The sequence below is a fragment of the Mesoplodon densirostris genome, chromosome 4 (genome assembly GCF_025265405.1).
Source record: "Mesoplodon densirostris isolate mMesDen1 chromosome 4, mMesDen1 primary haplotype, whole genome shotgun sequence".
In the NCBI taxonomy this organism is placed as follows: domain Eukaryota; kingdom Metazoa; phylum Chordata; class Mammalia; order Artiodactyla; family Ziphiidae; genus Mesoplodon; species Mesoplodon densirostris.
This window is the reverse complement of record NC_082664.1, coordinates 155,020,110-155,044,760: the sequence shown is the minus strand read 5'-3', so window position 1 is coordinate 155,044,760 and position 24,651 is coordinate 155,020,110. Positions and strand designations below refer to the sequence as shown.

The 24,651-nt window shown below is 40.2% G+C and overlaps 1 protein-coding gene across 4 annotated transcripts in view; it reads left to right on the top strand.

Moving 5' to 3' along the window:
- Nucleotides 1–24,651, top strand: part of DIP2C (disco interacting protein 2 homolog C) — a 368,942-nt gene that overhangs the window by 308,779 nt on the left and 35,512 nt on the right. For all 4 annotated transcript variants that reach the window (XM_060097544.1, XM_060097543.1, XM_060097542.1 and 1 more), the window contains 2 exons: nucleotides 5,692–5,822; nucleotides 22,894–23,062. In XM_060097544.1, the coding sequence (XP_059953527.1) occupies nucleotides 5,692–5,822; nucleotides 22,894–23,062 (300 nt within the window). The remainder of the gene's footprint in view (nucleotides 1–5,691; nucleotides 5,823–22,893; nucleotides 23,063–24,651) is intronic.

The window sequence follows — 24,651 nt, the reverse complement described above, 5'->3', positions numbered from 1 at the left end:
TTTTTTTTTTTTTTTTTTTTGCGGTATGCGGGCCTCTCACTGCTGTGGCCTCCCCCGTTGCGGAGCACAGGCTCCGGACGCGCAGGCTCCGGACGCGCAGGCTCAGCGGCCATGGCTCACGGGCCCAGCCGCTCCGCGGCATATGGGATCCTCCCAGACCGGGGCACGAACCCGTATCCCCTGCATCGGCAGGCAGACTCTCAACCACTTGCGCCACCAGGGAGGCCTGCTCTAATCTTTAGTATTTCCTTCTGCTACCTTTGGGTTTAGTCTGTCCTTTGTTTTCTGATTCCTTAAGTTGTAAAGTTAGGTTGTTGGCATGAGACCTTTCTTGTTTGTTAATATAAGCATTTATAGCTATAAATTTCTGCCTTAACACTGCTTTGGCAGTATCCCCTTAGGTTTGGTTATATTGTCTTTTCATTTTCATTTGTGTCTAAATATTCTCTGATTTTCCTTGTAGTTTCTTCTTTGATCTGTTGGTTAAGAGGGCACTGTTTAAATTCCACAGATTTGTAGGTTTTCCAGTTTTTCTTCTATTCATCCTGTTGTGCTTGGAGAAGATACTTTGTATGTTATCTATCTTTTAAAATCTATTGAGACTTAATTTGTGGCCTAAAATATGGTCTGCCCTGGAACATGACCCAAGTGCTCTTGAGAAGAGTGTGTATTCTGTTGTGCTTGTATATTGCTCTGTGTGTTTCTTAGAGCTCTTTGCTTTATTGTGTTAAGTCCTCTCTTTCCATACTTATCTTCTGTCTGGTTGTTTTGCCCATTATTTGAAAGGGAATATCAAAGTCTCCTATTATTGTTGTAGAGCTGTCTGTTTTTGTTTCATATATTTTGATGGTTTGCTTTTAGGTTTGTAGATGTTTATAATTGTTATGTCTTCTTGCCGTAATGAACCTTTTATTAATATATAATGCCCTTCTTTGTTTCTTGTATCTGTTTTTTTTTTTTTTTTTCTTTTTTTGCGGTATGTGGGCCTCTCACTGTTGTGGCCTCTCCCGTTGCGGAGCACAGGCTCCGGATGCGCAGGCCCAGCGGCCATGGCTCACGGGCCCAGCCGCTCCGCGGCATATGGGATCCTCCCAGACCAGGGCACGAACCCGTATCCCCTGCATCGGCAGGCGGACTCTTAACCACTGCGCCACCAGGGAGGCCCTCTTGTATCTGTTTTGATTTAAATTTTATTTGTCTGATATTAATATAGCTACCTCTGCTCTCTTTTGGTTACTGTTTGTGTGGAATATCTTTATCCATCTTTTCATGTTCAAACTATTTGTGTCTTTTGATCTAAAATGAATCTCCTGTGGACAGCAGTAGTTGGAGCATTTCTTTCATCCACTCTGCTGATTTCTGTCATTGATTGGAGAGTTAATCCATTTGTATTTGAAGTAATTACTGATAAGAAGGAACTTTTCTCATCTCTCTTATTTTCCATATGTCTTATAGCTTTTTTGTTCCTCATTTCCTGCTTTACTGTCTTATTTTGTGCTCAGTTGATCTTTTGTAGTGATACTTTAAAATTCCTATCTCATTTCCTTTTGCATATATTCTATAGCTATTTTCTTTGTGGTTACCATGGGATTCCATTTGATATCTTAAAGTTATTATGCTCTAATTTGTTCGCCAGCCTAATTTCAATAATATACAAAACTGCTTCTGTGCAGCTCTGTCCCACCATTTTTTCGGTTGTTGATGTCCCAATATTATATCTTTATACATTGTATGACCCAAAACATATAGTAATAAACATTTTTTAATACATTTATTTATTTGTTTGTTTTTGGCTGCATTGGGTCTTCATTGCTGTGCACGGGCTTTTTCTAGTTGCAGCAAGCGGGGGCTGTTCTTCGTTGTGGTGCACAGCCTTCTTATTGTGGTGGCTTCTTTTGTTGTGGAGCCATGGGCTCTAAGCACATGGGCTTCAGTAGTTGTGGCATTCAGGCTTCAGTAGTTGTGGCTCATGGGCTCTAGAGCGCAGGCTCAGTAGTTGTGGTGCATGGGCTTAGTTACTCCGCAACATATGGGACCTTCCTGGACCAGGGCTCGAACCCATGTCCCCTACATTGGCAGGCAGATTCTTAACCACTGTGCCACCAGGGAAGTCCCAGTAATAAACGTTTAAATGCATTGGTCTCTTAATTTATGTAGGAAAAGTGTGGAATTGAAACCCAAAGTTACAGTAACACTAGTTTTTAGGCCAATAACCGTTTTGTTTTAGTATGTTAGTTTTTTAAATCATGTAGAAAACAAAAAGAGTTTTTAAGCAATTGTTCAATTATACTGGCTTTTTTTTTTTTTTTTTTTTTTTGTGGTACGCGGGCCTCTCACTGTTGTGGCCTCTCCCATTGCGGAGCACAGGCTCCAGACACGCAGGCTCAGTGGCCATGGCTTACGGGCCCAGCCACTCTGTGGCATGTGGGATCCTCCCGGACCGGGGCACAAACCCATGTCCCCTGCATCGGCAGGCGGACTCTCAACCACTGTGCCACCAGGGAAGCCCCTATACTGGCTTTTGTAATTGTCTTGTGTTTACCTTTACTGAGACCTTTACTTCTTCAAATGAAATCGAGTTACAATGTTCTTCTATTGCAACCTGCAGGATTCCCTTGAGCATTTCTTTCACAGCAGGTCTAAATGTAATGAATTCCCTTAACTTTTTTTTTTAACCTGGGAATGTCTTAATTTCTCCAAAATTGATTGCGGTTCACTGTCCAAGCTTTCCCCTGCCCCCCTGGAAGTTGCAAGCCCTCAACTGACTCCAGAGCTCCACTGTAGTTATATCAGATTCTGCCCGTGCGGATACTGTCCAAGTAGGACAGGGATTCCTGTTCTGCCATCTTCCCTGAACCCTCTCCTCTGCTTTTTATAGAATTTGAGGTGGTACACCAATAAAGTACATTATAAAATAAAATAATTTTTGAAACGATTTTTAAAATAAAGATATATTTTCAGACCAAGATGAATTGTTTACTAAGTATGAAAATTGGGTTGGCCTCCTACTGTCACAGCCACAAGAGAAGCACACACTTTTGATCGTACCATTTTCATGATCTACAGAAGTGGGAACTATAATATTAAATCTTGATTCTATAAAGATATTACTGCTTGAAACAGGGCCATAGTGATCTATGTTCTTACTTCCTAATGATTCCTCTTAATGTAAGTATAGACTCTGGAAATCCCAGAGAGATGAATAACTAGACTTTCTCTCAAATTTTTAAGTTTTTTCTTAAACCTTTGACTGTTTAATTTGTTTGACGAGTACCTGAAATGAAGTGTATTGTGATGTTGTTTAGTGAAAAACCCACATGCTTCAAATACTGAGAGGCATAAATAGAGTTGAAATTATCTGCCTTAACAGTCTGCTCCAAATGGAAACTCCCACCTCTGTGGTTGCTCAGGTCACCATTTTTCTCAGAAATAAATTTTGATTCACTTTTTGAACAAAAATATCATTGAGTGTCCAATACACACCAAAAGATGACAGAGAAAAGCCTTTCCAGTAAAGGGAAAAGCCTTTCCAGTATAAAGGGCGTTACAGAATGTCCGATTTAGTATAAAATGTACAAGTATAAGTTCAGATGTTCAATTTAAGTTGTTCATGCTCCCTGTTTAGAAGTGTGATTTGAACTCTGAAGGTACCTAATAGATAGATCCTAGGTCTGCATTTGCCCCACTCCGCAGCCGTCCTATGGAGCGCCTGCCCAGCACCTACATGTGCTTTAGGTGGGCTTCCCTGCAGGATGTTTTAGAGCTGACACCAGTTTGCTTCTGGAGCACTCTCCTGCTCACTGCAGTTGATGTGTGAGCTGATGTGTGCCCCAGGAATGGACACTTATTCTAACGTGAGCCAAAGCAAAACTTCGCTGGAAGGTAAACTTGCTGAAGATGTCATAAGATACATCCTTAAAATAAATACCCTTGGCCTTATCCCCAATTCCTCCACGTTGATGTATCTGCTCTCAATGTCCCTTTTAGAATAGAGCATTAGAGTTTGATGTTTGGGGCTCTGAGAAAACTACTTCTTTATTCAAGTACAAGTTTGCAGGAGTTTTTCTTACTAAAAGGTTCTGGTAAAGCATTCGAGCATGGTCTCTGGGTTTGTGATGTTGGCAGGGTCCAAGTTTGGAATGCGCTTAGGGATAGACAGTCCCCATTCCTAGTTATGTTTTCTTAACCTGTTGGCTTCCTGGTCACTGTGTTGAACTCTGTTAACTCACCCTCTGAGCCCACAGAGGGGTGTGAGGATCATCATCTGCTTTCTGTAAGTTCTATGCACACTTTGTCAAAGTGCTTGCAGCCCCTGCAGTTACCAAGTTTCTGAACTTCCCACTATGTGGCCAGCTCCTGAGGGCAGAGGCTGTGTGTTCTTTTTTATATCCCAAGTACAAGTCCTCTGTTAACAAATTAGCATCTGCCAAGCTAAACTGAGAGCTCGGTTCTCAAGCTGTATATGACACCTGCACAGAGCGGGGGTTCTGTGAAGGTCTGTTTTAGTTGCTAATCTGAGAATGTGGGTGATTTTGGTAGCTGTGGTCTTACTAACTCCTGATGCAGCAGGCAGGGGGTTGAAGGCATGTTTCATAAATCCAGCTTCATTTCCTCTTTAAACAAATGTTGTGGTTTTAAAAACAAACTGTGAAGAACTGCTTGTGTGTTAGATTCTAGAGTAATTCTACATTGCTTTGTATGAATTCAGTAAAATATCCACAATGAAATCTTCTTCTGTGCAGAACTTCTGACAGGGATCCTCTGTGGTAGGATGGAAACCCCCGCTCCTGGTTTCTCTCCTCTCTTCCCTGGAGTGGCTAATGAATGCTTTTCCCAGGCATTTGACTGGACTTCCCTGAATATTATGATGCTCTGCACTGGTCCCTTTTACAGTTCAGCTCTGGGTGACACGCACTCCACGGTAACTTGAGACATGTTTAAGACCAAGAACTTGGTAAAGTTTTCTGGGCTGCTTTTACTTTCCTTTTCCTCTTAGATTTCTTTGGCTAGAAAGCTTCTGTGAGAAAATTGATGTTACTAGATATAATTTCCAGTACTTTAAAAGAATTCACATTCCATACTGACTGTCGTGGGACTGGTTGCTGACTTTGGAGAAGCTCTTTACTGTAGCTGCACTGAGATTGGATTTGGGCTGCCGTCAAATGACGAGCATGTCTTACTGCACAAATGTGTGTGGCCTTCTGAGCCACATTTCCTGATCATTGAGACAGGAGTCGTGCGTCCAGTGTGCTCTGCTGGTCCCCCGTTGCACGACAGGTGTGGTGTTGGGCCTAGAGATGAATCACAAGTCAGGTGTCGTCCCTGCCTGGAGAGGGGATGTGAGGAGTCGCAAGTCCCCACCTACTGTACAGGGCTGCAGTGGGGATCGCAGTCGAACCCGCCATTCAGATGCAAGATGTCCTGACTTCATGGGCCAGAGTTACTAAGTCCTGGGGGACCAGGAAGTTTTGCTTGTGGTTTACTCTTGAAAATAGGAAGACTCATGAGAACATCAGCAGGCTGCTCTCTCCTAACAAAACCCAAGCTTGGCTACAGTTGTTCTCTGCTATAAAACCACCCTTGTGCATCAGATGTCAGGTCCCGTGCATTTCATGCGGCCTTGTTCTGTTGCAGGAGTCCTTAGGATGGGCTCAGGCTCCGTGCACTTAACGCAACCTTGCTGTCTTGCAGATGTCTCACGCAGCCACCAGTGCCTTCTGCCGTTCTATTAAGCTGCAGTGTGAGCTCTACCCCTCTAGAGAAGTGGCCATCTGCCTGGACCCTTACTGTGGACTTGGGTTTGTCCTGTGGTGCCTCTGTAGGTGAGTTTCGTCTTTGCACCTTTACGATACAAGTAAGTAAATCACACACGCGTTTTCAGACCACTTGCGAGAACTGCTAACGGGAGGGGGCCGCCTGCAGGGTGCGGCTCCTCCTCAGCCCAGCTCCGGGTGCCACAGGGACACCTGCCCTGGTAGCCACTCTCTCCAGCATCTGAAAAATTAGGCTCCGTAAAATTTGCTGAAGCCAACAGAGACAGATTCTGGGGCCATTCTCAGAAGCCGTCTGTTGGGAATCCATTTTCCAAGCGACTCCCAGGCCATGGGCTTGCTTCTTATGCCTCTAAATCTTCGCAGGTGTCCCAGGCCTGGGATTGTGTTCACCGGGGGCATCCAGGCTCTTTCCTCCTCAGGCTTCTCCCTGACTTCAGCTGCGGGAGGCCGGAAGGAAGCTCTACAGGCTCCCCTCCCCTCCCCTCCCCTGCGTGGTCCCCACTCCACAGCTGGCAGCCCCCGGGCCCAGCTCCTGGTAGCTGCCAACAAGTATTAATGGAGAGGATGAAAGTTTATTATCATTTTTCTCTAATTGTACATGGATGTTCATTGTAGAAACTTTAGAAAATACAAAATAATATAAAGAAGAAAAGCCATCCATAAGTATACTACCCAGAGATACTAGTAAATACTCACTAGTAGCATTTTGGCATATAGTCTTATGGAGTTTATTTTCTAATGTAGTATTTCTAATGTAGTACTATTTTTTATTATTAACATTTTCAAACGTATACAAGTGTATATGTTTAAGTGTATAAAGAACACTGTAACAAATACCAGGGCCCAACAACCAGCTTCACGTGGATCTTATTTTACCAGTTTGATTTCATCCAGCCTTCTGATTATTTCTGTCCCTTTTCCATATGGGCATTTTAAAGCAAACACCAAAAAACATACGGTTTCACCCATAAACCTTTAAGTACACATACAATTTTGTAAATGTACATTAATATATTTATAAAACTGAGATGCTACAGTGTGAAATTGCTTATAATTGCCTTCTTTTTTCATAATAGTAGATATTTTCTCATCTTTAAACATTCTCCTAAAACAATTATTTTAATGCATTTATAATATTCAATTGGGTCAAATTGAACTAAATCCAATTACATATTTTTTAAAAACACTATCATTCTAATCACCATAATTAAACTTTTTGAGAAAGCAAATATAATTGAACAGTTGAAATATTTTAATGATTTTTGCCTCAATTCAGAATGCAATAGCATTGTGGGTAATTTTTTCTTGGAAAATAGTTGAGAATATACCATTCCAACAGTAGGGCCAAAGTGACTTTAGACATATCTGGCCAGCTAAGAAGGAAACCTGTTCTGAACTACAGCTTTATAGGCAACTGTCTCTTGTTATTTGGCAAAAGTGCCTTCTAGTTCTGCAGGCTCACCCAGCCAAGCCCCATGAAATCCACAGAGAAGGTGCTGGTTGGAGTGAGTCCTGCTGCATGTCACCAGCAGCAATGGGACTCTCTAGAGGACCTGTACAGAGAGGGTGGCGGTGACCCTTTGCTTAATGTCTTACCTGCAAATTCAGAAGTCACAAAATCAGCTATGACCCCTGCAGCACTAAAATTAAATACATAACAGCTGTAAACCTCTTCATTCTGAAATCCATTATAGAAACAGATCCCAATGGACTTGCTTAAAAAACTGGACCTCTTTTAAAAAGCACGTCAGACAGTTGGTATTCATAGATTAGGAAATTCAATATTGTTAAGATGAAAATTCTCCCCAGCCTGGATAAACTTCAAAAACATATGCCAAGTCTGAAAGAAGCCAGACTCAAAAGACCACTTATTATATGATTGTATCATATGATACCATTTGTTGGAAATGTTCAGAAAGGGCAAATCTATAGAGACAGAAAGTAGAATAATGATTAACTGGGGCTAGAGCTGAAAACAGGATTGACTACAAATGAATACAAGGCATGCCTTTAGGGTGATGGAAGTGTTCTAGAACTGCATTGTGGTGATAATTATACACTCTGCAAAACTGTCAAAGTTCTTTTAATTCTATACTGCAAATGGATAGATTTATGATATGCAAATTATACCTAAGTAAAACTTTTTTAAAAAGGAAAACAACTTTCCTTGGAGTAACTGAAGTGCGTGGTACAGACCCTACCCTGCCAGTTCAGTAGGCTCACCCACGTAACACCACAGGGTGACATGTGTTGTCGTGAGTTGTGTGGCTGCCTTGCTCAGGGTGCCCACATTGTGAGAGTTATCAATTCTTTGTATGTTTTATCAAGTTAATAATCTGAAATCATTGAATTACAAATGTACAAATTTATATTAGTTACCAAAATGTCTTTTTTTCTCTCTCTCTCCTGTTCAGACATTTTTTATTTTTGTTTTTTAATCTAGATTTTATTTTTCAGAGTATTGTTAGTTTCACAGCAAAATTGAGTGGAAGGTACAAAGATTTCCCATGCACACCCCACTCCCACATGCACAGCTTCCCCTGTTATCAGCATCTCCCACCAGAGTAGTACATATTTTACAAACTAGGAACCTACCTTTGACACATTGTTATCCCAGAGTCTATAATTTACATCAGGGTTCACTCTTGGTATTGTAGAGAGCCCAGAAATAGACCCACATAAGTATAGTCCGTCGATCTTTGACAAAAGTACAAAGGCAATACAGTGATACAGTGGAACAAAGGTGGTCTTTTCAACTAATGGTACTGGAATAACTGGACATCCACAGGCCAAAAAAAAAAAAAAAAAAGAATCTAGACACAGGTGTTAACAGCCTTCACAAAAGTTAGCTCAAAATAGATCATAGACCTAAATGTGAAACATAAAACTATAAAACTCCTAGAAGAAAACTTAGGAGAATATCTAGATGATCTTGGGTTTGTTGATGACTTTTAGATACACCACCAAAGGCATGATGCATGAAAGAAATAATTGATAGGCTGACTTTATTAAAATTAATCATCTCTGCTCTGCAAAAGATACTGTCGAGAGAATGGGAGCAGGCCAGAGACTGAGAGAAAATATTCCCAAAATGTTTTTTAAATTGTTTTGTTCTTTTTGAAGTTAAGGTCTAAACTAGAATAGTTCAGGTTCCAGAAATTCACAGGAAATAATCTTCTTCCCTATAAGCAACCTGCTATTAAGTAGGGAAGTATTGATAGCCAGTGCCAAGAAATCAGTGTTGGTTAATAAATGAAACAACAAATCGACTTTCGTTGGATTGAGCAAAAAAAAGAGCAAGTAGAAAATTGGTGAATCAGGTTTTCTGTTTTTCCTCTACTAGGATTTAATAACCTTTTTCTTAATGTTGCCTTCTATTTATAGGAATGAGGACAGAGGTGAAGCTATGTTTAATTTTCACAAGTATACTTATATTCTCTAGCCTTGAACTCCACACTGGACCCTACCCTTTCATGTGCTAGCAGTCTGATCAAGCAGGTCATTATCCTGGTGTATATTCTTGAGAAAGCTAGCAGTGGGTGATTTGTATTTTTTTTTCTTCATTTCTGGTCTCCTTATGATAGCATGTAAAAGGAAAATGCTGGGAACAATATGGGTAGATTGTCATAATTAAGCGGATCGTCATAAGGTTTTTACCTGCATTTCGATTCCCTAAGACATGGGGCTCCAGTGTCATTAACTGTGTTTGGTACCTGCCAGAAAATGTAAAAGTCCTCAGTGTCAGAGAAGTGGTGTAAATTTGAGCTGGAATAAAAGTTATGCAGGGGAATCTAATTAAGGTTGTCTCGTTAACCCCGATTCACGAATGGGTTGAATAACATTTGGTGCTAACGGAAAACTGTGCACCATCACTTTTCAAAGAGGGAAAAGGCATGTTTCCTAGTGGATAATTAACGATTTACATGGTGCATGATGTGCGAGGGTGTTAGATCTTGGGCTGTTACCTGGTGTATGATCCCATTTTTGGCCGAGATTGTCCTTTTAATATCCATTCAGCAGAGGTAAATTTTCCATTATTTTTATTTCTTCCTGCTTAATGTTGCCTTGAGGCTTCTCATTGGAGTTGGTACATGAGCTACAAAGAAAGCTCTAATTCAAGGTAACGCCAGACGTGGTGTGGGGGCTGATCCTTGAGCGCTGCGTTGCAAAGGGCAGAGGGTGCAACGGTGCCTGTGGCACAAAACACCAGTGTCCAACAAGTCTCCCTTGTGGGTGTCTGCCACTTGTATCGGTGGCCTCAGGGGCAGGGGTCTCCCTTAGCTCTCATGGCCCCTGGAAAGAAGACAAGGGCTCAGGAACAGCCCGCAGGATCTCCGGGTGTGAGGGGAGCAGCCCTGATGCGCTGCAGGATCCGAGGAGGTGTTTGGCTCGACTTCAGACCCCCAGTGCGTATTCTTAGAAGGTTGTTGGTTCAGAAGTGAGAAAACAAAACATGCCGGATTCTCAACCAGATGGAAACTCTGATTTTTAAAGCACCACAGTGTTGGCTACAGGGACTTCCAGATGAAAGCGTGTTTTCACAAACTCAGATAAATTTGTACAGAAGTGTTGCTGGATAGATGCTACTTGCAGTAAGTAGTTGACCAAGGTGTCAGTATTGTAATGCAGGTATATTGTCGTGCTGTTTGATCTCTTAAATAGCCGCACTGTAAAGTGATCTTTAAAGGCCTAAATCAATTTCCCAAGGACAAAGCTTAAAGAAAAACTGACAGAATGTTGAGTGTTATAATTATTGGAATGGGATCTTACTGATTTTTGTATATTGACTATAGAAATAATTTTTATACTTTGCCACAGGGCTCCACTGGAATGTGTAGTTTTGCATGTTTTGTGCGTAACAAAACTTTCACATCAGCAGGAATTCAAAGGAAATATTTGAAAACTTTCAAAGGAAAGTTTTGGGCATAATAATCCTTTCTCCTGGTTACTGAGAGCAGTCAGCACATCCTCAGAGCTCTTTAAAGTTCATCTAAACTCAACTTGGAGCAAGTTCTTATTCTATTCTGAGTTTCATTTAATTCTTTAAATACAGAGAGCTCTGTTCATTATCAGATTTCCTTGCTCAGAAGGATTAAGTAAAATTCAAAAAATCTAAAAACCACCACCGGAAAAATTCCCACCTGATTATCAAACATTCTTCCTAGAATAACACCTACATTTTATCCCCACACATTGGTTGTTTTTTTTTTTTTTTTTTTTTTTTTTTATTTTACAAATTTAATCAGTTATACATATACATATGTTCCCATATCCCCTCCCTTTTGCGTCTCCCTCCCACCCTCCCTATCCCATCCCTCCAGGCGGTCACAAAGAACCGAGCTAATCTCCCTGTGCTATGCGGCTGCTTCCCACTAGCCATCTACCTTACGTTTGGTAGTGTATATATGTCCATGCCGCTCTTTCACTTTGTCACAGCTTACCCTTCCCCCTCCCCATATCCTCAAGTCCATGCTCTAGTAGGTCTGTGTCTTTATTCCTGTCTTACCCCTATGTTCTTGATGACATTTTTTTCTTAAATTCCATATATATGTGTCAGCATACAGTATTTGTCTTTCTCTTTCTGACTTACTTCACTCTGTATGACAGACTCTAGGTCCATCCACCTCATTACAAATAGCTCAATTTCATTTCTTTTTATGGCTGAGTAATATTCCATTGTATATATGTGCCACATCTTCTTTATCCATTCATCCGATGATGGACACTTAGGTTGTTTCCATCTCCGGGCTATTGTAAATAGGGCTGCTATGAACATTTTGGTACATGTCTCTTTTTGAATTATGGTTTTCTCAGGGTATATGCCCAGTAGTGGGATTGCTGGGTCATATGGTAGTTCTATTTGTAGTTTTTTAAGGAACCTCCATACCGTTCTCCATAGTGGCTGTACCAATTCACATTCCCACCAGCAGTGCAAGAGTGTTCCCTTTTTTCCACACCCTCTCCAGCATTTATTGTTTCTAGATTTTTTGATGATGGCCATTCTGACTGGTGTGAGATGATATCTCATTGTAGTTTTGATTTGCATTTCTCTAATGAGTAAAGATATTGAGCATCCTTTCATGTGTTTGTTGGCTGTCTGTATATCTTCTGTGGAGAAATGTCTATTTAGGTCTTCTGCCCATTTTTGGATTGGGTTGTTTGTTTTTTTGCTATTGAGCTGCATGAGCTGCTTATAAATTTTGGAGATTAATCCTTTGTCAGTTGCTTCATTTGCAAATATTTTCTCCCATTCTGAGGGTTGTCTTTTGGTCTTGTTTATGGTTTCCTTTGCTGTGCAAAAGCTTTTAAGTTTCATTAGGTCCCATGTGTTTATTTTTGTCTTTATTTCCATTTCTCTAGGAGGTGGGTCAAAAAGGATCTTGCTGTGATTTATGTCATAGAGTGTTCTGCCTATGTTTTCCTCTAGGAGTTTGATAGTGTCTGGCCTTACATTTAGGTCTTTAATCCATTTTGAGCTAATTTTTGTGTATGGTGTTAGGGAGTGATCTAATCTCATACTTTTACATGTCCCTGTCCAGTTTTCCCAGCACCACTTATTGAAGAGACTGTCCTTTCTCCACTGTACATTCCTGCCTCCTTTATCAAAGATAAGGTGACCATATGTCCGTGGGTTTATCTCTGGGCTTTCTATCCTGTTCCATTGATCTATCTTTCTGTTTTTGTGCCAGTACCATACTGTCTTGATTACTGTAGCTTTGTAGTATAGTCTGAAGTCAGGGAGCCTGATTCCTCCAGCTCCGTTTTTCGTTCTCAAGATTGCTTTGGCTATTCGGGGTCTTTTGTGTTTCCATACAAATTGTGAAATTTTTTGTTCTAGTTCTGTGAAAAATGCCATTGGTAGTTTGATAGGGATTGCATTGAATCTGTAGATTGCTTTGGGTAGTAGAGTCATTTTCACAATGTTGATTCTTCCAATCCAAGAACATGGTACATCTCTCCATCTATTTGTATCATCTTTAATTTCTTTCATCAGTGTCTTATAATTTTCTGCATACAGGTCTTTTGTCTCCTTAGGTAGGTTTATTCCTAGATATTTTATTCTTTTTGTTGGAGTGGTAAATGGGAGTGTTTCCTTGATTTCACTTTCAGATTTTTCATCATTAGTATATAGGAATGCCAGAGATTTCTGTGCATTAATTTTGTATCCTGCAACTTTACCAAATTCATTGATTAGCTCTAGTAGTTTTCTGGTAGCATCTTTAGGATTCTCTATGTATAGTATCATGTCATCTGCAAACAGTGACAGCTTTACTTCTTCTTTTCCCATTTGGATTCCTTTTATTTCCTTTTCTTCTCTGATTGCTGTGGCTAAAACTTCCAAAACTATGTTGAATAAGAGTGGTGAGAGTGGGCAACCTTGTCTTGTTCCTGATCTTAGTGGAAATGGTTTCAGTTTTTCACCATTGAGGACGATGCTGGCTGTGGGTTTGTCATATATGGCCTTTATTATGTTGAGGAAAGTTCCCTCTATGCCTACTTTCTGCAGGGTTTTTATCATAAATGGGCGTTGAATTTTGTCAAAAGCTTTCTCTGCATCTATTGAGATGATCATATGGTTTTTCTCCTTCAGTTTGTTAATATGGTGTATCACATTGATTGATTTGCGTATATTGAAGAATCCTTGCATTCCTGGAATAAACACCACTTGATCATGGTGTATGATCCTTTTAAAGTGCTGTTGGATTCTGTTTGCTAGTATTTTGTTGAGGATTTTTGCATCTATGTTCATCAGTGATATTGGCCTGTAGTTTTCTTTCTTTGTGACATCCTTGTCTGGTTTTGGTATCAAGGTGATGGTGGCCTCGTAGAATGAGTTTGGGAGTGTTCCTCCCTCTGCTATCTTTTGGAAGAGTTTCAGAAGGATAGGTGTTAGCTCTTCTCTAAATGCTTGATAGAATTCGCCTGTGAAGCCATCTGGTCCTGGGCTTTTGTTTGTTGGAAGATTTTTAATCACAGTTTCAATTTCAGTGCTTGTGATTGGTCTGTTCATATTTTCTATTTCTTCCTGATTCAGTCTTGGCAGGTTGTGCATTTCTAAGAATTTGTCCATTTCTTCCAGGTTGTCCATTTTATTGGCATAGAGTTGCTTATAGTAATCTCTCATGATCTTTTGTATTTCTGCAGTGTCAGTTGTTACTTCTCCTTTTTCATTTCTAATTCTATTGATTTGAGTCTTCTCCCTTTTTTTCTTGATGAGTCTGGCTAATGGTTTGTCAATTTTGTTTATCTTCTCAAAGAACCAGCTTTTAGTTTTATTGATCTTTGCTATCGTTTCCTTCATTTCTTTTTCATTTATTTCTGATCTGATTTTTACGATTTCTTTCCTTCTGCTAACTTTGGGATGATTTTGTTCTTCTTTCTCTAATTGCTTTAGGTGCAAGGTTAGGTTGTTTATTCGAGATATTTCCTGTTTCTTAAGGTGGGATTGTATTGCTATAAACTTCCCCCTTAGAACTGCTTTTGCTGCGTCCCATAGGTTTTGGGTTGTCGTGTCTCCATTGTCATTTGTTTCTAGGTATTTTTTAATTTCCTCTTTGATTTCTTCAGTGATCACTTCGTTATTAAGTAGTGTATTGTTTAGCCTCCATGTGTTTGTATGTTTTACAGCTCTTTTCCTGTAATTGATATCTAGTCTCATAGCATTGTGGTCGGAAAAGATACTTGATACAATTTCAATTTTCTTAAATTTACCAAGGCTTGATTTGTGACCCAAGATATGATCTATCCTGGAGAATGTTCCATGAGCGCTTGAGAAAAATGTGTATTCTGTTGTTTTTGGATGGAATGTCCTATAAATATCAATTAAGTCCATCTTGTTTAATGTATCATTTAAAGCTTGTGTTTCCTTATTTATTTTCATTTTGGATGACCTGTCCATTGGTGAAAGTGGGGTGTTAAAGTCCCCTACTATGATTGTGTTACTGTCGATTTCTCCTTTTATGGCTGTTAATATTTCCCTTATGTATTGAGGTGCTCCTATGTTTGGTGCATAAATATTTACAATTGTTATATCTTCTTCTTGGATTGATCCCTTGATCATTATGTAGTGTCCTTCTTTGTCTCTTCTAGTAGTCTTTATTTTAAAGTCTATTTTGTCTGATATGAGAATTGCTACTCCAGCTTTCTTTTGGTTTCCATTTGCATGGAATATCTTTTTCCATCCCCTTACTTTCAGTCTGTATGTGTCTCTAGGTCTGAAGTGGGTCTCTTGTAGACAGCATATATATGGGTCTTGTTTTTGTATCCATTCAGCCAGTCTGTGTCTTTTGGTGGGAGCATTTAGTCCATTTACATTTAAGGTAATTATTGATATGTATGTTCCTATTCCCATTTTCTTAATTGTTTTGGGTTCGTTATTGTAGTTCTTTTCCTTCTGTTGTGTTTCTTGCCTAGAGAAGTTCCTTTAGCATTTGTTGTAAAGCTGGTTTGGTGGTGCTGAACTCTCTCAGCTTTTGCTTGTCTGTAAAGGTTTTAATTTCTCCATCAAATCTGAATGAGATCCTTGCTGGGTAGAGTAATCTTGGTTGCAGGTTTTTCTCCTTCATCACTTTAAGTATGTCCTGCCACTCCCTTCTGGCTTGTAGAGTTTCTGCTGAGAGATCAGCTGTTATCCTGATGGGGATTCCCTTGTGTGTTATTTGTTGTTTTTGCCTTGCTGCTTTTAATATGATTTCTTTGTGTTTAATTTTTGACAGTTTGATTAATATGTGTCTTGGTGTATTTCTCCTTGGATTTATTCTGTATGGGACTCTCTGTGCCTCCTGGACTTGATTAACTATTTCCTTTCCCATATTAGGGAAGTTTTCAACTATAATCTCTTCAAATATTTTCTCAGTCCCTTTCTTTTTCTCTTCTTCTTCTGGAACCCCTATAATTCGAATGTTGGTGCATTTAATGTTGTCCCAGAGGTCTCTGAGACTGTCCTCTGTTCTTTTCATTCTTTTTTCTTTATTTTGCTGTGCAGCAGTTATTTCCACTAATTTATCTTCCACCTCACTTATCCGTTCTTCTGCCTCAGTTATTCTGCTATTGATCCCATCTAGAGTATTTTTTATTTCATTTATTGTGTTTTAATCGATGCTTGATTCATCTTTAGTTCTTCTAGGTCCTTGTTAACTGTTTCTTGCATTTTGTCTATTCTATTTCCAAGATTTTGGATCATCTTTACCATCATTATTCTGAATTCTTTTTCAGATAGACTGCCTATTACCTCTTCATTTGTTAGGTCTGGTGGGTTTTTATCTTGCTCCTTCTCCTGCTGTGTGTTTTTCTGTCTTCTCATTTTGCTTATGTTACTGTGTTTGGGGTCTCCTTTTTGCAGGCTGCAGGTTCGTAGTTCCCGTTGTTTTTGGTGTCTGTCCCCAGTGGCTAAGGTTGGTTTAGTGGGTTGTGTAGGCTTCTTGGTGGAGGGGACTACTGCCTGTGTTCTGGTGGATGAGGTTGGATCTTGTCTTTCTGGTGGGCAGGTCCACGTCTGGTGGTGTGTTTTGGGGTGTCTGCGGACTTTTTATGATTTGAGGCAGCCTCTCTGCTAATGGGTGGCGTTGTGTTCCTGTCTTGCTAGTTGTTTGGCATAGGGTGTCCAGCACTGTAGCTTGCTGGTCGTTGAGTGAAGCTGGGTGCTGGTGTTGAGATGGAGATCTCTGGAAGATTTTCGCCGTTTGATATTATGTGGAGCTGGGAGGTCTCTTGTGGACCAGTGTCCTGAAGTTCGCTCTCCCACCTCAGAGGCACAGCACTGACTCCTGGCTCCTCAATTTGGGATGATTTGTTGTCTATTCATGTATTCCACAGATGCAGGGTATATGAAGTTGATTGTGGAGCTTTAATCCGCTGCTTCTCACATTGGTTGTTGGTTGTCTGATGTTTTGATGTATTAAACTCCAATAGGAGAATCTAAAGCAATCATCAACTTGTAGCATTTTGTTATCCTGATAAGAAATGTGTGATAGAGGTATTCCAGGATAGAAATGTGTGTGTTTTTGAACGTGTTTATGGGTCATATTCTATGGAAATGAATGAGTGCCCTAAGAACTGACAAATGGGCAGAGAAACGCCCGGGGTCCCTCTGCCCTACCCTAGCCCCCGTTAGTATCCTGCTGTGTTTGTTCCTGTGCTCTTGCCCTTCTTCACAGCTATAATCGTAGTTTGTATGTGGTTCCATATCCCACTTCCTTCCTTTAATATTAAAAATGGGAAGTTTTTAACCGTGTGTCTTGGATTTAAGTTCTGTGGAATCCATCTTTAGAAGCCAAGTTAGAACACATCTGCCAACAGATCACTTTCATTCCTTAAAAAGACCGTTCTTCATAGTGCTCCACATTGGGAGTGTGTGATCCCTGGGAGCCAGTGTTTCCAGTACAAACAGAAAAGGTTCTCTGAAAGCCGTCATGAGCTGGAGTTGGGAGTAGGAGGGCTTTATGTGGAGGTCATACCTGTCCAAGTAAAAAGGTGGCCAGAGGACTGGACAGGGCAACTGGCACCACCGGGAGCTTCCTGAGCTCCCCCCACCCCCCGCACCATATCACAGGCTTGTTCCTTTCTGAAGGGACATCCAAGGGGCACACCCAGCCCACCTCATCAGGCTAAGGCTTTTTTATGAAGCAAAAACAGATTCTTTAAATGGTGCTTATTCTAATATGTCCAAAGAGCATGTCAGTTATTTGTACATGACAGACTTAGTCTAAGAACCTTCTTTTTAAAGTTCTTGCTTATGATTTTCACTTGCTCAGCTGGGATCCCCAGGGTGGTCTAGGGAAGGTGGGTGGAACCTCAGAGGGCCTTCAGCTCACGGGGGTGCCTCCTCTGAGCCCTAACTCTCAGCTCATTATTTACTCCTCCCTTGAAGAAGCACTGTCCTTTAAAAGGAGACATTGGTTTAAATGAAACTTCTGTTGTTCTACAATAACTGTGGCATTTGAGTGTGCTCTGAGATGCTTGAGTAGATTTAATACAGCCTGTGCATTGAATCCTGACTGGCACAGAATTGTTGAAATAAAGTGTGAGTGTCTTCTTTTACTTATTCTGATATTCCTTCAGAGGAGATCAGATTAATTAACATTCCTGGCTTACACGTTAACTTCAAGTAATAACACAAAAGAAAAACCAGTGCAGCATTTCAATGCCGTATCGTAAAACATTGTGTGTGTGTGTGTGTGTGTGTGTGTGTGTGTGTGTGAATACAGCTCTAATGATGAACTACTCACTATTGGGTAACTTTCACACTTTTGAATCTTTGTTTTCAGCAGACAGGGGCTTAAAATTCCTCAATCAGTGATATAATAAAAGCCAATTACATTTTTAAAATGGGCAAAGGACTTGATTAGACGTTCATCCAAAGAAAACATACAAATGGCCAAAAAGCACATGAAAAAGGTGCTCAACATCATGAGTCATTAGGGAAAGGCAAGTCAAAACCACCATGAGGTACCACTTCACACCCACTGGGATGGCTAAACTAAAAAAAATGCAAAGTAACAAGTACGGGGAGAATTTGGAAAAACTGGAGTCTTCGTACCTTGCTGGTAGGAATGCAAAATTGTGCAGCCTTTGGGAAACAGTTTGGCAGTTCCTCGGCAAATTAAACATAGAGTTACCATGTGGTCTAACAATTCCACTTTGGGGTACATACCCAAAAGAATTGAAAACAGGGACTTAAACAGATACTTGTACATGCTATTCATAGCAGCATTATTCACAGTAACCAAAAGGTAGAAACCCCCCAAGCATCCATCGATGGATGAATGAACAAATAAAATGTGGTCTATCCATACAGTGGGATGTTATTCAGCCTTGAAGACACATGCTACAACATGGAAGAATGTTGAAGACAATATGCTAAGTGAAATAATCCAGGCAGAAGAAGACAAATATTGTGTGATTTCACTTAAATGAAATATCTGGAATAGGCAATTCAGAAATAGAAAGTAGGTTAGAGGTTACCATTCCCTGGGAGGTGGAAGTGGTGATGGGTTAGGTACAGAGCTTCTGTTTGGGATGGTGAAAAATTTTGGACATAAATAGCAGTAATGGTTGCACAACATTGTAAACATAATTAATGCCACTGGAGTGTCATTTTTAAATGGCTGAATGGTAAATCTTATGCATATTTTATCACAAGACTTTTAAAACTAAGACCAAAAAAACCCATTTGGTAGCATCTTTTAGGAATTTTTCTGTGTAGTATCATGTCGTCTGCAAACAGTGACAGTTTTACTTCTTCAATTTGGATTTCTTTTTCTTTTCTGATTGCTGTGACTAAGATTTCCAAAACTGTGTTGAATAAAAATGGTGAGAGTGGGCATCCTTGCCTTGTTCCTGATCTTAGAGGAAATGCTCTCAGCTCTTCACTGTTGAGTATGTTAGCTGTGGGTTTGTCATATATGGCCTTTATTATATTGAGGTATGTTTCCTCCATGCCCACTTTCTGGAGAGTTTTTCTCATAAATAGATGTTGAATTTTATGAAAAGCTTTTTTGGCATCTATTGAGATAATCATATGGTTTTTATTCTTCAATTTGTTAATATGGTATACCACACTGATTTGCAAATATTGAAAAATCCTTGCATCCCTGGGATAAATTTCACTTGATTGTGGTGTATGATCCTTTTAACGTATTGTTGGATTCAGTTTGCTACTACTAGAGCGGGTCAATTAATTCAGTAAATTGGCAGGATACAAAATTAATGGAGAAATTTGTTGCATTTCTATACATTAACAACAGAAGAGCAGAAAGAGAAATTAAGGAAACAACCCCATTTACCACCACATCAAAAAGAATAAGATACTTAGGAATAAACCTACCTAAGGAGGCAGAAGACCTGTACTCTGAAAACTGTAAGATGCTGATGAAAGAAATTGAAGAGGACACAAATAGATGGAAAGATATACCATGTTCCTGGATTGGAAGAATCAATATTGTTAAAATGACTGTACTACCCCAGACAATCTACAGATTCAGTGCAATGCCTATCAAATTACCAATGGCATTTTTCCCAGAACTAGAACAAAAAATTTCACAATTTGTATGGAAACACAAAAGACCCCGAATAGCCAAAGCAATCTTGAGAAAGTAGAATGGAGCCAGAGGAATCAGGCCTCCTGACCTCAGACTATACTACAAAGCTACAGTCATCAAAACAGTATGCTTCTGGCACGGAAACAGAAATACAGATCAGTGGAACAGGATAGAAAGTCCAGCGATAAACCCATGCACCTATGGTTAATTAATCTACAACAAAGGAGGGAAGAATAATACAATGGAGAGAAGACAATCTCTTCAATAAGTGGTGCTGGGGGGCTTCCCTGGTGGTGCAGTGGTTAAGAATCTGCCTGCCAATGCAGGGGACACGGGTTTGAGCCCTGGTCCAGGAAGATCCCACATGCTGCGGAGCAACTAAGCCCATGCACCACAACTACTGAGCCTGCACTGTAGATCCCGCGAGCCACAACTACTGAAGCTGCACGCCACAACTACCAAAGCCCGTGTGCCTAGAGCCCATGCTCTGCAACAAGAGAAGCCACCGCAATGAGAAGCCCGCTCACCACAATGAAGAGTAGCCCCTGCTCACCACAACTAGAGAAAGCCCGTGCGCAGCAACGAAGGCCCAACGCAGCCAAAAATAAAATAAATAAATTTAAAAAAAATAAGTTGTGCTGGGAAAACTGGACAGCTACATGTAAAAGAATGAAATTAAAACATTCTTTAACACCATAAACAAAAATAAACTCAAAGTGGATTAAAGACCTAAATGTAAGACTGCATACTATAAAACTCCTAGAGGAAAACATAGACAGAACATTGACATAAATCTCAGCAATATCTTTTTGGATCCGTCTCCTAGAGTAATGGAAATAAAAACAAAAATAAATGAATGGGACTTAATTAAACTTAAGCTTTGGCACAGCAAAGGAAATCATAAACAAAACAGACAACCTACGGACTGGGAGAAAATATTTGCAAATGATGCAGCCAACAAAGGATTAATCTCCAAAACACACAAATAGTGCATGCAGCTCAATATCAAAAAAACAACCCAATCAAAAAATGGGCAGAAGATCTAGGAAGACATTTCTCCAGAGAAAACATAAGATGGCCAACAGGCACATGCAAAGATGCTCAACTTTGCTAATTATTAGAGAAATGCAAACCAAAATTGCAATGAGGTATCGCTTCATACCAGTCAGAATGGCCATCATCAAAATGTCTACAAGTAATAAATGCTGGAGAGGGTGTGGAGAAAAAGGAACCCTCCTACACTGTTGATGGGAATGTAAATTGGTGCAGCCACTATGGAAAACAGTGTGGAGGTTCCTTAAAAAACTAAAAATAGGGGCTTCCCTGGTGGCGCAGTTGTTGAGAGTCTGCCTGCCAATGCAGGGGACATGGGTTCGTGCCCCGGTCCGGGAAGATCCCACATGCCGTGGAGCGGCTGGGCCTGTGAGCCATGGCCGCTGAGCCTGCGCGTCCGGAGCCTGTGCTCTGCAATGGGAGAGGCCGCAGCAGTGAGAGGCCCATGTACCAAAAAAAAAAAAAAAAAACAACTAAAAATAGAATTACCGCATGATCCTGCAGTCCCACTCCTGGACATCTATCTGGCAAAAAGTCTTAATTTGAAAAGATGCATGCACCCCAGTGTTCATTGCAGCACTATTTACAGTAGCATGGAAATTGACAAAGACATGGAAGCAACCTAAATGTCCATCAACAGATGAATAGATAAAGAAGATGTGGTATATATATACAATGGAATATTACTCAACTATAATAAAGAATGAAATGATGCCATTTGCAGCAACATAGATGGACCTAGAGATTATCATACTAAGTGAAGTAAGCCAGGGAGAAACAAATACCATATGGTATCACTTATATGTGGAATCTAAAAAAAAAAAAAAAAATACAAATGAACTTATTTACAAAACAGAAATAGACCCACAGACATAGAAAACAAACTTATGGTTACCAAAGGGGAAAGTGGTGGGGAGAGAGATTAACATATACACACTACTATATATAAAATAGCCAAAAAGGAAGGACCTACTGTGTAGTACAGGGAGCTATACTCAGTATTTTGTAATAACCTATAAGGGAAAATAATCTGAAAAAGAATATATTATATATATATGTGTGTGTGTATAACTGAATCACTGTGCTGTACACCTGAAACTAACACAACATTGTAAATCAACTACAATTTTAAAAATAAAATCTCTTTTACTTAAATCTTAGAACGTAGTTTATCTAGGATGTTCTGTTATAGCATATGATATCTATTACTGTTGATTTGTAGCCATAAACCAAACAAAATTAATACCATTGAAAATGTAGTTTGGCAAATACTTCGTTATTTTAAAATCACACTTGCCCCATTAATTGTGAAACAAAATATGTAGCCTCTTGTTTCTCTCCCCGTGCTCTCTAACGTAAAGGTAAAATTAGAGAATGATTGTATTTTCTTTAGTTCTGTTTGGTAATCCAATTGGATCATTCTGAAGTAAAATTATAATCCTAATTCTTCTAATTGTCTTAGTTTCCTTTTATTTACTCTGGATGTCAGTTTTCTGAATCAGGGTTGGGCACGCTTTTCCTCAAGTGGCTGTTTAGTAAATATTCAGTCTCCACGGTCTCTGTCGCAACCCTCAGCTCTGCCCGTTGGTGTGAAAGCCACTGCAGGTGGTACTGCAAGGACTGAGGGCCGTGTCCCAATAAAACTTTATTTACAAAACCAGGCAGCATCTAGTTTGCTAACTCCTGTTCTGAACTTCCAGATCTTTTTACCAAAATTCAGTCCTGTGTCTCCCACTGTGAGAGTCCATTCTGTGAATATAGCAGCTTTGAGAGAAACCTAATAGCATCAGAGCTTTGAGATCTTTCAATGAGTGCTCAAAATGGCAGTAACTGCGGATCATAATCCCATAGTTCTTTTGTATTTTTCAGAATGTTTTTGTAAACACGCTTTTGTTTTATATTTACAAATACCAGAGAGTAGAGTTGGTGTGACTGTCCCCTCTTGCAAATGGACAGTAGGTGTTTCTCAGAGGCTGGCTGGTCCCCCCTTCTCCATCCTCACTGAGCCCTCCCATCTCTCTGTGCAGCGTGTATTCCGGGCACCAGTCCATCCTCATCCCGCCTGCAGAGCTGGAGACCAACCCTGCCTTGTGGCTGCTTGCCGTGAGTCAGTACAAAGTCCGGGATACATTTTGCTCCTACTCAGTGATGGAACTGTGTACCAAGGGGCTGGGCTCGCAGACAGAATCGCTCAAGGTAAGCAGCCCTCAGAGTGCCTGGGGGACACTTGCCAGCATCCTGGGAAAGCACCAGTGTCAGAGGGTGTGGAGTAGGTGTGGTGAGGCTAAATGATCCTTCAGAAAAGCTGACATAAGGTCTGCTGTCACCTGAGGTAAACGAAGTTGTTTTCACATGAAAACCTTGTTTTATAACGTGAATATTTTCCTACTGCCAGAGTTAGAGGTCAGAGTGTATGTTATTGATGTCTTTAATTCTGTTAGGGCTACTTGGAGGGTCCTGAATTGCCTTTTGATTTGTTGGTGGATTCAGTTCTTGAGTGCAGTTAGTTTTATTCCAAAGCTGGGGTTCGAGTCATACGTCTAAACTTAGCTGCTCATTTCATTTTCCTTGAGGACCCTGATTGGTAGATCTGGGTCCTAACCAAAATTCAATTTTACAATCCAGTGAACAGTGGCTTGGTTTTATTTTTTAATATTCAATTACCATTATGTGACAATAACAACATTTCCCTTCATTTAAGCCGAGGACTTTTTTTTTTTTGCCGTACACAGGCCTCTCACTCTTGTGGCCTCTCCCATTGCGGAGCACAGGCTCCGGATGCGCAGGCTCAGCGGCCATCGCTCACGGGCCCAGCCGCTCGGTGGCACGTGGAATCTTCCCGGACCAGGGCACAAACCCATGTCCCCTGCATGAGCAGGCGTACTCCCAACCACTGTGCCACCAGGGAAGCCCCAAGGACTTTTTGATAGACGTATTTTCATAGTAAATTATATAGTCCTTATTCACGTAACTAGGAGAGAATAATCATATGACCTATTTTGGTTAATATTCCAACTATTCACTGTTTATATGCTCAGATATGTGTGAGTGTGTATGTATAGATACATACACAGATTATATTTATGTGTATATATGCACACATACAAATTATCTATACACTTGCCATTAGTAAAGCAATATATTTCTCTCTGCTGAATTTTGTTTTCCTATTGAGACCTAGTGCATTAAGCTTGAACAAGAAAGCAAAATGCAAGATAACTTTGATATTAAGCTACATAAATAAATATTACTTGAAGTTATATGTTTATACAGCAAAGGAAATTTATAAAATATTATTATTCATGTCCACCTATATTATGCTATAAAATGATTGAGTATGTTTCATGAACTTTACCTATAGGTGCATTTATAAATAACCAAATGAAATAATAAGTGATTTCTAAGCACTTTACATATTGATTAATTTAACCTTTACAATAGTTCTCTGAAATAGGTCCATTATTGTTTCCATTTTAAAGATGAGGAAACTTAGGTTACAGAGAAATTAAGCACCTTCTCCAAGTTCTTACATTTAGTAAACTTTGAAGCCAAATTTTGAATCTGTGGCTCCAGGAGCACCGTCTCAAAGCCCAGGTTGCACTGCCTCCCAAAACACACGTGTCGAGGGTCATTGGTGTTAGGCAGACTTAATTTTCCCTGTGTAACTGCACGTATGGAAGATTGTCGTTATCTTGACTCATGTCCCTCCTCAGCTCAGGTGCCCTTGTCAGCTCTCCAGGACGCTGATGGCTCCTGGTGACTGTCCTGTGTGGGGATGGAGAGAC